At 39.5% G+C, this 18,607-nt stretch overlaps 1 protein-coding gene across 2 annotated transcripts; it reads left to right on the forward strand.

Moving 5' to 3' along the window:
• The first annotated feature begins 10,289 nt into the window (after positions 1–10,289).
• cbx7a (chromobox homolog 7a) lies at positions 10,290–15,435 on the forward strand. 2 transcript variants are annotated; one of them, XM_037792580.1, is made up of 7 exons: positions 10,292–10,635; positions 11,874–11,917; positions 12,157–12,222; positions 12,370–12,436; positions 13,447–13,762; positions 13,859–13,947; positions 14,032–15,435. In XM_037792580.1, the coding sequence occupies exons 1-7, from the start codon at positions 10,567–10,569 to the stop codon at positions 14,389–14,391; spliced, it is 1,011 nt and encodes a 336-aa protein (XP_037648508.1). In that variant the 5' UTR covers positions 10,292–10,566; the 3' UTR covers positions 14,392–15,435. The 2 variants fall into 2 exon arrangements, with proteins under 2 accessions (XP_037648507.1, XP_037648508.1); XM_037792579.1 differs by having other exon boundaries at positions 10,290–10,635; positions 13,859–15,435.
• Positions 15,436–18,607: the final 3,172 nt, after the last annotated feature.

The raw sequence follows: 18,607 nt of genomic DNA on the forward strand, positions 1-18,607 counted from the left end.
ACATTACATCATTAATTAAGTTGTTTAGTTTGTGCAAAATGGAACAAAAAGTGGTTATACAATCATAGTTATTTTCCTGACCAGTGGAGGAAGAAGTACTTGGATCCTTACAGTTTTTCTCAGTCGCTTTGGCTCATTTCTTGAAACCGTCTTAACTTTCTCTAAAGAGATTTGTAAACAATACAAAGAACAATTAAATCAATACAAAGGTAAACAATACATAATTATTAAAATAAAACAAATGAAAAAATTACATAAAACACAAAACATGCCGGGGTTAATATTAATAAAATAATAGTAACTTAAGTAAAAACATTTAACTCTTGCAAATTTGCATTTATGAATGTAAAACTTTGCGACAATGATATTGACATTGATTAGAAAATATTCTCTCATATATTGTGTTGAACATTAAAAAAAAAAAAAAAAATTCCAGTAGAACTTCAAAGTTTCTCTAAACTGTTTCATGGGACATCACAACTCCATCAAATGTTTGCAAAAGGTAGTAACTCACCCTGAACACTTCATTCATGCTTCTTAACCTCGTTATTGTGTCAGTAGATTGTCTGGAGAGGTGAAGCCAATCAGCTTTGAGCCACTGAGGTTTCTCACCGGACTCACCTGAGTGATGCGCTGATTGACACTTTATGCTTCAACTCTCTGTTTGCTTTAACATGAACTTTATCCCTCAACTCCACTACACGTTTACTCCAAAAGCAATAAACAAACAATATACAAGTAACGCCTGCAGCAACACGCAGCCTCAGCCGTCAAAAACTGTTTATGCATCCGGGCGGAACACTTGACCCGGCTAACATTGGTTCCTACTTACACATGTCAGTATCAATTATCCTGATACACCATCTGGCTCCTAGGCTGGACAGTGCCATCAGATACTGTGTGAGTAGGACTGGTCAAAATGTTGACATGTGTTTTCACCATGACACTCAACCCTGGTGATATTTCTTATATGCAAATCAGAGTTTGTTGACACTGACTGCTTACTGTAGGCTACTATACCAGAAGGTCAGTTTTGTCTAACTCAGGGGTCAGCAACCTTTACAATCAAAAGAGACATTTTAGGCAAAAGAAATAAATAAATAAATCTGTTTGGAGCCACAGAACATTTGAGCATTGTGATGAAGGTAACACAGTTTATAGTCTAAGTATATAGTATATAAGTCTAATGCAGTGAGGGACAAAGTGCAAATGTACGATGGAGTATTAGGGCCACATTGAGGGAAACAAATCTGAGATTTCCAGAATAAAGTCATAATTTTCCGAGAAAGAAAAGTTGTAATATTACGAGAATAAAGTCATAACGAGAAAAAAAGAAAATAAAACATAAAATTACTACTTTATAATATTACGACATTTTTCTCATAAACCTATGACTTTATTTTTGTAATATCACGACTTTATTCTCGAAATCTCAGATTTATTTATTTTTAATTCATTTTTATGTGGCCCTAATTATTCGGTCGTACCGTCGTACCATGGACCTACAACAATGATAAATAAAAATAAAAATATAAAGAAAAAACAGTTATTCAATTCCATTTTTAAAAATCCACAGGGAGCCACTGGAGAGGAGCTAAAGAGCCACATGTGGCTCCGGAGCTGCAGGTTGCAGACCCCTGCTCTAACTGAATGTTATTGTGTATGAGCTTTTTATATTAACATTTTAACTACAGGTCAGTAGTTACTGTGAGAAGTCAATACTGAACAATACTGTGGTACACAGAAACACGATATGCACATTTGTATGTATACAGTACAACTGTGTGGCAATGTGTTATTTACAGTAAACAGAAAATTCACCTTTGTTCTTTCATGTGAAGTTGTATACAGTGAACAGAAAATTGCCTCAAAATGACCATCCAATCTTATGAAAAATTATGGAATATACATCTGTATGTCTGACAGATTTTGACGATGAAAGAATATTTATAAGTTGTGACAATTTTCACTGAGAATCAACTCATCAGCTGTGATCTGATTGCAAGCCATGCACAAATGTTTATCGTGCAAATTGTAGACAATTGTACTTGTACATGTGTGCCAAAACATGTGCAATTTGCTTGAATGAATGAGAAATTAAAATCTGTTGTGGACAACAAACTATAATTGTTTAGAAATTTGAACTTATTGTTTTGGAAAAAAATATTCTCATTTGAGAATTGAGCCAAAGCGAATGAGAAAAACTGCACAGTAGAAAGTAGTAATACCACAACACACTAGAAATACTTCATTACAAGTAAAAGTCCAGCATTCAAAATTGTACTCAAAGAAAGTACAAAAGCATTAGTAGCAGAGGAGGGACCACGTCATTGTTTAGCAGGTCACAAGTAAGTCTCAAGTCCTAAACTTTGAGCTTTGAGTCCTAAACAAGTCATAATGCGCTCTTCACCAAATGTAATGCCATGTGTCTCTGTCTGTAATTTTAGACACGCACGTATTGCATACTGCAATTAATTTTTTTGTTGACCGCAGCATAGTTTTTGTACTCGGACAAAATTATCCTTGGTATCATTTTTTCCAACCGGCGCTCAGTAACAAAATGTTTGTTCTTCATGGTCAAGTGGATCTGGGTAATTAAACCTGCAGTAGGCAGAATGTTTTTGGCATCATTGGGCAAAAATTCCATAATAACCCTTCAGCATATTGTAATTCAAGCGTTCAAGAGCTAGACTTCTGCTCCTCCTCATGGCTCTGTTTTCAGGCTTTAAAAAAAATCTAGCCCGTGACGGGAGACTTTGGACGATCACAGATCATTTCACAGAGAGCATTAATATTGAGCGTTCCTATAGGATGTGCTCCGGCTGGTGGGTGATGCTTGGTATTGCCTCAACAGATCTCAACATGGCTGCCGCGTCACAAACTTTACAGTACATTACAGTAGCAGAATATTGATTCATATTTGATCAGCGCTGCCTAGTTTGACCGTTTGATTAGAGTTTGTGAGTGATTGACAGCTGCTCAGAGACGACAAGGCTCCAGCTCGGCTCTGATTGGTTGTTTTCCTCCGGTCTGTGAAATCTTGCAGATGCCATTAGGAGCACCGGAGGACACAGAGGCACATGATTTTTTTGCAGATTACCTGTGTCATGCATTACTATCAGGATATAGTGACCATTTTATAAAAATAACTCTTTTGAATCATATTTGCTCCATTTCTACCCACTGCAGCTTTAAAGTCCAAGACGAGTTGCAAGTGTTTTTATTTTGTCAAGTCTAATGTCACCAAATTTGTGACTTGGGTGCAGGTCATGTGACGCAAGTCCACAACTCTGATTAGTGGTATTTGTTATGCAGAAAAATTGTCCCAGTGAGAGTTGTATTATTATTGTACATTATGTAATTGGATGATTGCTATTAAGTAGCATTTTACTGCACTAGCTGGTCAAATTGATGCCAATTTCAACTACTGATGGGAAACTTATAACATATTTTTTATATGATAATCAAATGTTTTGTATGTAAAATTGTAATCTGTAAAGTAACCAGTAACTACAGCTGTCAAATAACTGTAGTGGAGTATAAAGTACAATACTTCCAACTGATAGTGGAGTATTAAGTACAATACTTTCCTCTGACATGTAGTGGAGTATAAAGTACAATACTTCCCTCTGACATGTAGTGGAGTATAAAGTACAATACTTCTCTCTGACATGTAGTGGAATATAAAGCACAATACTTTCCTCTGACATGTAGTGGAATATAAAGCACAATACTTCCTTCTGACATGTAGTGGAGTATAAAGTATAATACTTCCCTCTGACATGTAGTGGAATATAAAGTACTTCCTTCTGACATGTATTGGAGTATAAAGTACAATACTTTCCTCTGACATGTATTGGAGTATAAAGTACAATACTTCCCTCTGACATGTAGTGGAGTATAAAGTACAATACTTCCCTCTGACATGTAGTGGAGTATAAAGTACAATACTTTCCTCTGACATGTAGTGGAGTATAAAGTACTTCCCTCTGACATGTAATGGAGTATAAAGTAATTCCCTCTGACATGTAATGGAGTATAAAGTACTTCCTTCTGACATGTATTGGAGTATAAAGTACAATACTTCCCTCTGACATGTAGTGGAATATAAAGTACTTCCCTCTGACATGTAGTGGAGTATAAAGTACAATACTTCTTTCTGACATGTAGTGGAGTATAAAGTACAATACTTCCCTCTGACATGTAGTGGAATATAAAGTACTTCCCTCTGACATGTAGTGGAGTATAAAGCACAATACTTCCCTCTGACATGTAGTGGAGTATAAAGTACTTCCCTCTGACATGTAATGGAGTATAAAGTACTTCCTTCTGACATGTAGTGGAATATAAAGTACTTCCCTCTGACATGTAGTGGAGTATAAAGTACAATACTTCCCTCTGACATGTAGTGGAATATAAAGTACTTCCCTCTGACATGTATTGGAGTATAAAGTACAGTACTTTCTTCTGACATGTAGTGTAGTATAAAGTACAACACTTTCCTCTGACATGTAGTGGAGTATAAAGTACTTCCCTCTGACATGTATTGGAGTATAAAGTACAGTACTTCCCTCTGACATGTATTGGAGTATAAAGTACAATACTTCCCTCTGACATGTAGTGGAGTATAAAGTAATTCCCTCTGACATGTAATGGAGTATAAAGTAATTCCCTCTGACATGTAGTGGAGTATAAAGCACAATACTTCCCTCTGATATGTAGTGGAGTATAAAGTACTTCCCTCTGACATGTAATGGAGTATAAAGTACAATACTTCCCTCTGATATGTAGTGGAGTATAAAGTACTTCCCTCTGACATGTAGTGGAGTATAAAGTACTTCCTTCTGACATGTAGTGGAGTATAAAGTACAACACTTCCCTCTGACATGTAGTGGAGTATTAAGTACAATAGTGGAGTATAAAGTACAATACTTCCCTCTGATAGTGGAATATAAAGTACAATACTTTCCTCTGACATGTAGTGGAGTATTAAGTACAATAGTGGAATATAAAGTACAATACTTCCATCTGACATGTAGTGGAGTATTAAGTACAATAGTGGAATATAAAGTACAATACTTCCCTCTGACATGTAATGGAGTATAAAGTAATTCCCTCTGACATGTAGTGGAGTATAAAGTACAACACTTCCCTCTGACATGTAGTGGAGTATAAAGTACAATACTTCCCTCTGACATGTAGTGGAGTATAAAGTACAATACTTCCCTCTGACATGTAATGGAGTATAAAGTAATTCCCTCTGACATGTAGTGGAGTATAAAGTACAACACTTCCCTCTGACATGTAATGGAGTATAAAGTACAATACTTCCATCTGACATGTAGTGGAGTATTAAGTAGAATACTATAAAGTACTGGTCCTGGCTGTTTTACCTGCAGACATGCACATTGTGTGGTAACTGATACAAAATGTTGAATGTTAATAGGTGTGTTGCATAAAAAGATATCTAGTGATCCTTCATGTTCTCTGTCAGATAAAGTTGGAGTCGTGCAGCTTCGTGTTTCACTGCAGTGAAATGTGAATGTTCTTTTTTATATATCTATGTTCCCAGAAGTGCTTCCCCCTGTACTACCAGGCGATCCAGATGAAGTACACCCCCCAGGACAAAAGGGGAGTAAATGAGAAACGCATGTATTCCCGGTATGAGTCGGTCTGTAAGTGACCCTACTGTGTGTTTTTTCTCTCTCTGTTGTTATTCCAGAGAAGTGGCGGTGATTTTACCGTCACGTTTGGTGAGTCATGCGTGAGTCATCACATGTGGGTGGGAGAGCTAGGCTGTGATCCGTCCTGCCGTGTTGTTTTTACCGCTCCATCCTCAGCTCCCAACTCTGCACACTGTAGTATCCGGGCAGATAACAAGTCATGTGATAGCACTGTTGGTTTTTTTTCTGAATTGCTGCGATATCCTCCTCCTTACGGGAAAAAGCGCTGTTTTCATCCCTTATTACATTTTTAAAGTGATACCATAACGCTGGTCGCTGCAGGAGGAGGCTACTTACTAACACCTTAAAGCACTATGAGATCAGCACAAGTCTCTTATAAGATCTATAACATCATGCAGGATCACCGTGCAAACTCAATCCCTGTAAGGATATTACACCACAGTGCTCAATAACTCAATCACTAAACTCCTGTAAATACCACGAAACTCTTGCAAGAATATTAAAGGAGCATTATAGCATCAACTTAAAGGGACTGTTTGTAAGAATCAGAAATGCTTGTTCACAGCGACATCTGTGGCCGTTAAGTCAACGAAAGTCAGCGTCGGGGTCGCGCTTGCTCGCTCTAAATAGACATGAACGAGCATCGCTCTAAACAGTGAGGCGACACACGTCAGCTAAAACCACAATATCACTCTATATTTCACCTGCTTGGCAGTAATGTTAGCTGACCAGACGAAGGTCTCTCCATGAATCAATGCTGATCCTAATGTTGGCTTTTCCTGCTTCAGCCTCTCGACCACGCACGGTCAGAGGGAGACACCGGCACCCGGTCGGAGACGATAACGTTTCTCGCTGCGGAGCCTCGTCACTTCACAAGACACGGGAAACCTCTGTTGGTCTGGAGGAGCTGCAGCAGTTATTTCTGCACAAACGTCCACTGTACATTCACTAGATATTCTCAGAGCTACGAAGTCTTCTGCAGTGTGTATTGTGCGTGCATGCACATGAGAGTGGAGCGAGCTGAGTGATGGCAAGCAGGCAGGCAGAGGAGCAGAGGAGCAGAAATCAGCAGAGACTCCGGCCCTGGAGACCAAAGCTACGGTCTCCCCTGCGTCCTCCGACCGCGGCCAACACTGTTTTGTAAGATGAGCTTTACTAGATATAACTTTGCAGTTTAGGTGCTTCTGTGTAGTTTGTGATGGAGTCTGATTCTGAACAGCGTAGCCACACGCGAGCGCGCATATGCGTGCACGCATGGGACACCGACCCGGGTGATTTATAAGTGTAAGAAGTTACAAACAGTCCCTTTAAAGGGGCAGTCCACCAATAATATTTAACGAGTTCAGTTTACTCGTCATGAAGAATATAAAAAAAACAACATTTGTATAATGTCTTCTGTGCCTCTGAAGGGAGCTTGTCTAAAGTCTGACAAAGTAACCCTGATGGTGTCATAGTGATGTCATCAGGGTTATCTCGGTTTGATTGAGACAAAACGTTTTTTTTAACAGAAACTGTGTTACAAACTGGAGATGTGAAGTTTAAAAGACGTGGGTGTTTACAAGGCAGGGAGGATCTCATGAATTGCAGTTGCATTATGGGAAATGAAGGATTTATAGTTTTTGGAGAATGACTCATTCTAGGGATTAAAAGCCAGAACGTCTTGGTCTCTGCTACATCAATTTATCTGTCTCTACAAATCCAACTACTTTCTGGAAGTGACACACTAAATCACTGGAGTAAACACTAGTGAGGTCAATAAACTATTGAATGTCCTAGGCTTTTATTTAAAGAATATTACAACATCATAAGAGATGAAACATGATGATTTAAATAAAAGCTGAAACAATTGTCAGAAAATGAATCTGCAACTATTTTGATCAGTTATTCATTTTTAAGTATTTTTTAAGCAAAAATGATTAAAGAAAATTGCTGATTGCAACGTCCCACATGTTAACATTTGTTAATATTTCTGGGTTTCTGTAATAAGTGCTTAATAAACTGATTGCCTTTGGGTTTTTGACTGTTGCAAGAACAATTTCAATAGGATAACTTGGGCTTTTGGAACATGTGAGGGGCTATTTTTCACTATTTTCTGATATTTTATATACCAAACGATTATCAAATAATTGAGAAAATAATTGGAAGATTAATTGATAATGAAAATAATGATTAGTCGCCACTCTAATTATATCAAACCTCACCAGGACAGTTATAGACACCTAAAGATATACAGTATATATTTTTTATTCTAAAGCCCATAATCACTATAAAATGAATCTACTCTATTTACTGTAATACCACAGATGATATATGTATATATATAAGAACATTGTTGGATTATTATAGGAATTTTTTAGTAGGGTTGTTTACATTATCTCTGGATTAGGAGGTCAAAGTTGGGTCAGTATAGGTGGATCACTCTTTAGCCTTGAGCTGTTCATCAACTCTTCCTGCTGTCTCATCATCATCATCCAGCTTTTCCCGCGGTCGCCGTAGAAACTGTTGCCATGACACCCAATGTCCGTAAGTGATGCAAGTGTTCCAGGTGCAGAGAGACCATGGACCGTGTGGAGGGACTATGTGTGTGTGTGTGTGTGTGTGCGTGTAGTTACAGAGAGTCCTACTGTAAACTGATCTACACCAGCCTCAATGAAAGATAATAGGAAATTGGCTCTGGGCCTTTTTTCCACAGCAGTCACTTTACCTTTATGAGCTGTCCCCACCTGGGGGGCTGGACGAGTACACGTTCAGGTATGAAGTCAGATGGGTGTGACCAGTGGCTGTGACCAAACCACTTCACATAGATTTTAAGAATCAGTCCTCTCTAATGGTAATAAATGTTGGCTGCAACATATCAACGGTCATTATCATCACTGAGATCTTTTTCATCTGTGTTGCGCTCAATCTTATTTTCAGCTCTCCGCTCTGCAGAGATGTTGCTTAGCATTCAGGATGTAAAATTAAGATTTCCAGTCAGTGTTTAGCTGTTTAGTTCCATATTTGGATCAAACGCGGCTGGAGGGGTGAACATCTCCACCAGAGTGAAGCAAGGCTTTCATTTCCATTGCAGATTCTGATCTTTCCTGCCTTTTCTACTGTTACATAAAAATACACGCGCTCACATGCTGCATGCTGAGGCTGGAGTTCAGTCGTTTTAACTGCACAACTTCGTTTGACTGTATTTCACCTGTGAAAGAGCAGAAAGCCTTTATATCAAACCTAGTTGTCCTATTTTGAAGCTATGATTGGATTGACATGTTGTTCTGTTTGTTAATATCTGAAAGGAATAGTTTTACATTTTGGGAAATAAGCATATTTGCTTTGTGGCGGAGAGTTAAGGCTATAGCTGGTAAGCTTATCTTAGCATAAAGACCGGAAAATGGGTAAACAAAATCCACCCACCAGCACCGTTAAAGCTCACTATTCTTTGGTATATCCGAAACCATAGTATGAAACCAATAGTACGCGGATATTACAGTATGCAACACTGAACACCATGGTGGCATAAATATCCCACAATGCAATGCGGTAGTAATGATAACGTCCATAACAGACGTTAATAACGCTTTACTTTAACTGTAAGTATAAGATTTCACTTTGCTAGACGTAATATATTTTAAATGAATTCAGACTTTCAAACCGTCGTTTTGGTCACATGAGGTTGGCACGGGTTACCATGGTTACACATCTCCAAAGACAAGGAGACCCTCAGCAAGTGACGACGTAAATTACTGCTCCGTGCGTCTGAAAATACTACTGTTTATTCACTCAAAAGCATGTTGAACGGTAGTACACATATTGGAGTATGTAGTGCATAGTATGCAATTTCAGACGCAGCCTAGGCTGTATGTCTGACTATTTCCTGGTAACTTCCTGAAGTCTCCACTAGTTGCGTGGCAACTGCTCCCAGCCAAGAAATATGATGTCTACAAATGGGGTTGTGTGGAAATTTTCCTTCAAGTGGAAAGTTTCTGAAAGTTCCGAGTTCACAAGTTGTGACGTGTTTGTTGACGCCAGAAATGGCGGAGGCCATGGAAGTTGATGAAAGTTCATTTTTCGGGTACATAATAAGTTAATATATTGTAATTTTAGTCGTATATTGTTTTTCTTCGTAATTATATATATATATATATATAATATAGCTCACAAGTTTCATTTGAAGGCACCAATAGCCTGGATTTTTCATACAGATGTGAGAATGGTATCGAGCTTCTCATCTAGGCTAACTCTCATTAATTAGAATTACGCGTATTCCCCAAAATATTTCTTTAAAGTAGCAAGAATATATTAAAGTTTTACAAGGAATGAAATAAAACATACATAAAACATAAAAAAGTAAGGTTTTGAAAGGTCAGCCATGAAATAAAAATGAGTGGTATTTTTTTTAATGATGAAATGTAAGTGAAATCCCTCATGTTTCTACTCCCCAGTAACTTTCCTTTCTCATAATAACCTTGTCGCTTTGACTCTCCCCCCTCCTCCTCCTCCTCCTCTTCCTCTGTCCCTCCTCTGCACTATGCTCCAATTTGCGTGCGCGTCCTCGCGGGCGCGGGTACGCACACTGGGGGCTCGGCCCTACGCAATGGAAAGGCGGCGCGCTCGACTTAAAGGAGCGCGTTGTCCTGTGCCGTGTTGTTGATGTGTCGCAGATTTTAAAAAGTGAGGCAGGCAGGCAGCTGGAGTTTGGAGTGAGGAGGAAGCGCAGAGACTCAGCGCTCAGAGCTCAGTGTCCACACCGGGGGGGGGCCACAGCCACACTAAAGAGGACTTTTATTTTTTATTTTATTTTTACCCCCTAGTCCTCTTTATAAGGAGTCTATTTTTTATTTCAATACAATAACAGAACCAGTTTGTTTGGGAGCGTGTGGAGCAGCGCTCAGAGATGGAGCTGTCATCAGTGGGAGACCAAGTGTTCGCTGTGGAGTCAATAACAAAGAAGAGAGTGAGAAAGGTAAGACTTCTATATAACTTGACTTATATCCCCTGTGTTGTTTCTATCCTAACGAACAGCGTGTACCCTCCGCTGTTCCTCATGCACAACACAAACTAGGCTACGCACTTTCCCTACAGTGTGCGTAAAAAGACACGTTCAAAGACTAATCTCTCTCCTTTTTTTTAATCAACTGCGCACAAAGTTGAAACATTGTTTCACATCGCTGCAGAGTTTGCGTTCTGGAACGCTCCTGTTCTGTGCAGCCGCTGGAGATGCTGCTGCAGCACTGAAGCGTGGTTTGTTGAGGGAGCCTACGCAGCTGTAGTAAGATGGAAAAGGGGGTGTGTATCCTGAAAACGGGCATACGGGCTGTGTTTGTGTGCGTGTGTTTGTGTGTGTGTGTGGAGCTGCGCAGTTGATTTGAGTTACGCCAGCGAGCGGCTGAGTATCGATGTGAAACTGCTGCGTAATGTCACCAAACGCTGCGTAATGGTGATCCATTGATTTTTTTTACAGTGGAGAAGATGTGGATTCATAACAGATTATAGGCTATCAAATAAAAAAAATAATATATTGACGCAGCATGTGCACACAGTGTACTCTGTGATGTAAACAAATGAATAAGTGCAGTGCGACATCATCTTTATGTAATAGTGGGATAATATGCTGTTATAAAGTTTAGAGTGATATAAAAAAAAAAATGGTGACACTGTACACTATGTCCTCAAAAATAAAAACTCCACACACTGAGTGATAGAGTTATTTTTCACTGATGATGAGACTAGCAGGTTGAACGTTGCGCAACACCACGTTGTTTACATGTTCCCCGTGTGGCCCCACCTATCACAGCCACCGGTGTGATGTTCAAGATAGAGCCCCGTGTATTGTTGAGACCGGCTGGTGAAGCCATGTGCGGTCACGTCACCGCGATGCTGAGAGAGAAAAGCTGCTGTTTGGAGGCCGCCCAGCCCCGCTGTCATTGACGTCATCCACCAGAAAAACACCATTTGAAAGGGAGAAGAATGTCCATGACCCTCCTCCCTTTTCCCTCTCTCTCTCTCTCTCTCTCTCTCCACACTTTAAAGTGACAGTCATCCTTTTTATTCTCTCTCACACTCACACAGAACAGAACAGAACAGCTGCTTGTTTCTTTCTGCATCACACTGCTGGACCAGATTATTTAATATACAGGTTGTGTGAATGTGTCTCCTCTAAAAGCCCCTCCTCTCTCTCTCTCTCCTGTCTCTCCTCCTCAGGGTAATGTGGAGTATCTACTGAAATGGCAGGGATGGTCCCCAAAGTGAGTAAGCCTTGAGTCATCATCCTGTGATCTCATCCCTTCAATATAAACTCAGTAGCCTTTTCAAAATATGCTTCTTGATACCTGAGCACACCATGTCCTGTGAAGATAGATAGATAGATAGATGGATAGATAGACTCATTTGAATGTGTCCTGTGAAGATAGATAGATAGATAGATAGATAGATAGATAGATAGATAGATAGATAGACTTATTTGAATGTGTATTTGTGTTGGCAGGTACAGTACTTGGGAACCAGAGGACAATATTTTGGATCCGCGCCTGGTCCTGGCCTACGAAGAGCAGTGAGTAATCTTGGAGAGCTTCCTCTTTATGCTTGCAAAGCACTTTTATTTGTGTTTTCTTTTTTTGTTCTCTCGCTCACAGTCTGTTTCTCTTTATCACTTTGTCTCTGTCCTCTTCTCCCGCCTCTCTCTCTCTCTCTCTCCCAGTCAGGAGAAGATCAGAGCTCTGGCCTATCGAAGGAAAGGTCTCAGACCCAGGAGGCTCGTGCTGCGGGTATACTTACTTTATACTTACTCCACTACATCTTGGAGGCACATATTGTACTTTTTACTCCAATACATGTATTTGATAGCTTTAGTTACTAGTTACTTCACAGATTTATATTATGATGTATTATTATAGGTTAAACTATCCAACAATATATAAAGTAATTCAAATAAGCTCCACCTTTACCAGCTGCAACATTAAAGTGTTAATCCATCAATAATGATAATCTGATCATATAATAAATCATATTCTGAAATGGGCCATTCTGCACAATGTGTACTTTCACTTTTGGTACTTCAAGTATATTTTGATGCCAATACTTTTGTACTTTCACTTTAAGTAAGATTTTGAATTGTAGTATCGCTACTTTTATTTAAGTAAAATATATGAATACGTCTTCCGCCACTGTTCAGCACTAATGATAGCCTCAATAAACCAGAATGCAATGCAGTTAAAATACATGTTGTGTTTTGGAGCGAGAAGTTGAGCAAAAAGTTATTAAATTAAAGCAGGAGTAAATAGTGAACTTGCTGTGGACTATTTTTAGCGGTGGATGAATACACATTTTCTGAGCTAGTATTTTACAGTAGCGGGATGGTATATGTGGGATGACTCAAAATAAACTACAGTGCCCATGTTCATCTTAATGAAGGAACATGTCACCCAGTGCAACAGTGTGGTTCATTCATGTTTTTTAAAGCAATTAGCATGCTGATGTTAACATTTAGCTCAAAGGACAGGTGTGCCTAAGTACAGTCACACTGAGCCGCTAGCATGGCTATAGACTTTTTGGACCAAGGTCGAGCTCTATGGCACAGAGGACTAGGCTATAATAAGGCTTTTACACACAGTCAGTACTTAGTAGGATCAATTAATTATTGGTTTTGGTCTTTTCATGGGATTGGTTGACCATAAGAAAAATATAGAATATCACAAGATGTATATTTTAAGACTACATTTCCCAACGAACACAGTAATGATCCATGTGTTAACTTGTCACCTTTGCTCTGCCCCAGAACCTCTTTGCCATGGACCTCCGCAGTGCCAACAAGATCTCGCAGAAGCCCCCACCTCGACTGCGTCTCTCCCTCACCCGCTCCATGAGTACAGATGTGGACCAGGGCGAGCGGGGCAGCCTGTACCGTCGCCTCGCCAGGAGGAAGAGCAAGCAGAGGGTGTCGAAACGGGGGTCAGAGGGACCCTCACACAAAACCATCCTTCCGCTCAGGAAGAGGGAGGAGCCCGTTGAGGAGGACTGGGGCGTCACCAGCGAAGAAGACAAGCAGGAGTCTGAAAGCACCAATGAGGAGAGACGTGAAGACAGTTTATACGGTTGGTTTGTCAAGTTAATCACGTACAAATTCAGTACCTTGGTCATGACCATTGACCTCAGAAAATGAACAAAATGTCTCTTTTTATTTCTTTAAGGTCAGTCAGAGTGCAGCTCCCCACCCCTGCTGGAGCGGCAGGACATAGAGATGGAGGTGGAGGAGAAGGTGGACGCCGACCTGACAACGGTAGGCACACAAACATGGATTGAAATGAGACAGAACCAAACGATCGCGTGCGACCAATCAAAAGACAATGCCTCTGTGCCTGAGGCCGTGCTGGAAGATGCGGTTTCCGTGGGCGACGGTTCAGATTGGGACAGAGTTGAGGAGGACTTGGAGTCAGGGTCGGAGTGTCCCACATTAGAGAGAAGCGTTTGTCAGAGCAACAACACGACCTCGGTGATAGTGAGCGTTCAGGCGGCAGGTGACTGTGCCACTACTGAGGCGACGAAGGAGGAAGAGGTGAGTGACGACAATCAGAGTGTTACCACGACGACACCAGGCAGTCAGGCTGCTCTCGCTGCAGCAGAACATCCCGGGAAGGTGATTTCTACAGACGTGACTATCAACTCTCTGACGGTGACTTTTAAAGAAGCCACGGTGGCTGAAGGCTTCTTTAAGGGCTTTTGAATGATGAGAAAGAGAGATGGAGAGAGATCAGAATAACCATAAGTAGACTTGCCACTCATTTTGTATATGTAAATAGTTGTGTATGTTAGGTAATTTCCACATGTTTACAAAGCTACATTCATTACCTACTGAGTTCGATGAAGACATTGTTGCCTTTGAATAAAAAATGAGTGGTAATTTTATCATTGTGGATCATTTATTAGGCGTGATAGCAAGCCGGAGGCCCCAAAAGTGTCCTCAAATCATCCATTGCAATCCAGAGGACTAAATGGATGTAAGTGGCAGGTTTCATTCGCGGGGTCACTGGGTTTACTGAGAGCGGGAGACAGACGCTGAGGCAGCAAACGTAACAGTCCACATTACTACTTCCATGCAGCTACTTTTTCCAGTCGTCCACAGTGCTTTCCAGCCAGACATCGGTCTTACACTCAGATCTGTTCTCGGGGCCTGTTTCAGTCGCTCCTCTTTCTTATGATGTTTTGTAAAAATATTGCTCCTTTTTTCAGTATTTGCACAGAGATAACTTGCATGCCCTGTCAGTCTGTGCCACACATGCACAAAGTCCTGTCCTGTGGTTTGTTGAAGAGGTTTATTTCCGTCACAAAAGAAATAAAACAAAGCGAAAGAATTAATGCCTGCCACTTAGATGAAGTTCTGCATTTCAAGGAGGCTTGACGCACAAAAAAGAAGTACACAGTTGTGCTTGCTGTCTGTCTGTCCTTTTACTTTTCAAGTATGAAATGCTACCTGGTTCTATTTTCGTATTACCAATTGATAGTCCACTCTCTACACTAGCCTTTGTGCATTTCAAAAGAGGATATCAGTTTACACCGTCGCTGTTCCGCTGTGTACAAATGGAAGCAAATGTAGGTTAGGTCAGACTGTAATGAGCTATTATTTATTGCATGTCACATGTATAAGCTAAACTAACTTATGTCACTTATATGTGTCTTTCTCTATGACAAAGATGAACTGTCAAACATGTCTTCTCTCAAAAAATGGATTTTTATTTTGACTGCATTTCCAATAAATATGTACTAAGATAACTGTCTCCTGGAGCGTGTTTATCATGTGGGATTACTTTTTATGTTCATTAAATATCAGATAGTGGGTTGAGGAAACATCACATCACAGCACGACTTCAAGGCAGTTTTCCTTCTAAAAGAACTTTCTTGTGTAGTTATTTTACTTTAGACAAAGTGAAGTACTGGAAGCATGAAGGCAGTCCTGATATTTACTCCCTATAACAATACGGTAGCTGTTTGTGCAACCCGCTTGTAGTGTTTCAAAGATACACTGATTGAGTTTTGTGGTCAACAGCGCCCCCAAATCCCAAAGTTACCTCTTGACAGTGTTGTATTCAAAACCACATAAACCGAGACCAAATCATGACCAAGGCAGGGCGAGACTGATTCAAGACTAGACCGGACCAGTGTGAGTCCCACGCAGCATGACACATTATAAAATGTGGAACATGCAAACCACAGAGACACTCCTCAAAATGTCATAAAAGATCCATATTTCCATAAAAACCCCACAGAAAACAAATGAAGATTCCTCTTCATTCACCTCTCTTATTGCCATGTATACTGTATATGTGTGTATGTTCAAATGTACCATGATAAGTGTCTTGATAAAATAATCAAAAGGTATTGCAGTGGTGAATTTCATGTGTGGGAACGTTACTTTGTTTTCTACGAACAATCACAGTAATAAATCAGACAATGTACAGGCAATTTAGTGACAGCCTTGCAGTAGTGTCCACTTTGTCGGCGACCGAGACGGGACAAACATACTATACTATCACTTTTTTTACTTTTTAAGACTTACTATACTATGTCGTTTTATTATTTTTTTAATGACACACTATACTATGACTTTTTTTTACTTTTTATGACATACTATATATTTTTTTTTACTTTTTATGACATACTATACTATGTCTTTTTATGATTTTTTAATGACATACTGTACTATGACTTTATTTCTCCTTTCTATGACATAATATATATATATTTTTTACTTTTTATGACATCCTATGTAATTACTCTTCTCAAACCTGCTGCTACTCTGAGCTCAGTTTCCTTTTGAAACCTTAATGATCTGAAATATAACGGCAACTTTCCACTTTTTTTCAAACCAGGTATTTTACTAAAACTCTGTCAAAATATACAATTACAATACAATAATGCTTTCCACCACTGAATGTGTTATGCATCCACTAATACTGCCTCGAATGTGAAAAATCGTACTGCCCGGTGTCACCATTAGAGGGCGTGTTGTTCTCAGGAAAGAGAGATTACTGTAAGTGACGCCATCAAGTGCAAATTAATAGTCTCTGAATCATAGGTTCAGTATGTCTGAAGAGCAGCAGTGGACGGGGGGGGTTGTGTAGACACTAACAAGGAACATCATTTAGACGACGACATTCAGCTCTTAGTGCTTCTTAATCACTTGCTAGCTGGAAAAAGGGAAAATTACACACGTTATCCTGTAAAATCACAAAATCCGTGTCAGTGCTGGGATGTAGGCCTACGTTTCCTTACAAATACAATCTATTTGCAGATGGTAAAGATTACAAAACAGGTTAACGTTCATAAGTGCATAGATTTGAAGGGGAATCAAGGTTTTACTTAGCAGTCGGTAATTTAGTATTCTTGCTCAATAAGATGTAGTTCTGCTGATGTTTAATGCTCCATATTGATATAACTAATGCCTGCAAGAAAATTCAGTTACTGTGGCAGCAAAATAAAAGTGATGAAATGTATACAATCTAATCCTAATCAGACAACTTGAATACAATAAGAAACTGTGGAAACACTAGAAATAATATCCAAACATAAAAGTAAAGCTAAGGTCAGTGCCAGGTTTAGAAACTTTTAAAGAGAGGCACATTGGAAAAATGAGTAAAAATGTAAAGTTTGGCAATAATGAACTGCACACTATTGATATGTACATAGTTTACTCAATGTAATAAATGGTTGCCAAACAAACGTTTAATATTATAGTTTTAAATAATAAAATAGCTGTATAAACAAACTGATTATGAGACTTCTACAAACAAGACACAAAACGACGACAAATGACGAGGTCATGTTGTTTTGTAATCAATTATGATGTCTTTGTGGTCGTTTTGCATCTCCAGTGATCGGCCAATCAGATGTGCCTTCCTTGGCCCCGCCATGGCTACTATGAATATGTGATACACTTAACAATGTTAAAAGTAGCCTAATGTAAGACTGTTGAGGAAAAGAAAATACGTTGTGTATCGATTAAAAACTTGAATCTCTATTAATCGAATGATTGTCCGTAGTTAACTGTGATTAATCGCAAATTATTCGCTTATATGTTATCTGTTCAAAATGTACCTTAAAGGGAGATTTGTCAAGTATTTAATACTCTCGTCACAAATCAATGACAAATATTGTCCAGAAACCCTCACAGGTACTGCATTTAGTGTAAAAAATATGCTCAAATCATAACATGGCAAACTGCAGCCCAACAGGCAACAATAGCTGTCAGTGAGTCAGTGTGCTGACTTGACTATGACTTGCCCCAAACTGCATGTGATTATCATAAAGTGGGCATGTCTGTAAAGGGGAGACTCGTGGGTACCCATAGAACCCATTTTCATTCACACATCTTGAGGGCAGAGGTCAAGGGACCCCTTTGAAAATGGCCATGACATTTTTTCCCTCGCCAAAATTTAGCACAAGTTTGGAGCGTTATTTAGCCTCCTACCAATGGATTCTTTAGGTTTTTTAGTTTCATATGATGCCAGTATCTTCACTCTAGCTTTGAAACTGAGCCTGCTACAACCTAAAAATAACAAGTTGTGTTAATATGTTAAAGAAATTAGTGCCATTAAAACAAATTTGAGTATGTCTGATAAGGTCCATCTGATGCACATGCTGCTGTAGGAATGCCGACTACATTTTTGCAGTGATGTGATTGGCTGTTGGCAGGGTTTGATCTGATCTGGAATAGGATAGCTGTGCAGGTTACCATGGTGATCTATCTTAATTAAAAGTGAACCAGCTTCATGATGCTGGTAAAGCAGAACTCAGGCCAAAGACACCCGAATTACACACCGTCACTTCATGATCCCATACTCCAAGGTCTTTTTCTAAAAAAGGTAGACGCATGGTTCGTTGTACTTCTTATATTCACCAAATACACAATCTGATTTCTAACAAACTGCCACATGCAGGACACG

This window comes from Sebastes umbrosus, chromosome 14 (assembly GCF_015220745.1).
Source record: "Sebastes umbrosus isolate fSebUmb1 chromosome 14, fSebUmb1.pri, whole genome shotgun sequence".
Taxonomy (NCBI): domain Eukaryota; kingdom Metazoa; phylum Chordata; class Actinopteri; order Perciformes; family Sebastidae; genus Sebastes; species Sebastes umbrosus.

Excerpts from the sequence above, each read along its gene's own strand:
- cbx7a (XM_037792579.1), top strand. The coding sequence starts at position 10,567 with ATGGAGCTGTCATCAGTGGGAGACCAAGTGTTCGCTGTGGAGTCAATA. Across the intron at positions 12,223-12,369 it reads GTCCTGGCCTACGAAGAGCA|TCAGGAGAAGATCAGAGCTC; the intron begins GTGAGTAATCTT and ends TCTCTCTCCCAG. Across the intron at positions 13,763-13,858 it reads ACGTGAAGACAGTTTATACG|GTCAGTCAGAGTGCAGCTCC; the intron begins GTTGGTTTGTCA and ends TATTTCTTTAAG.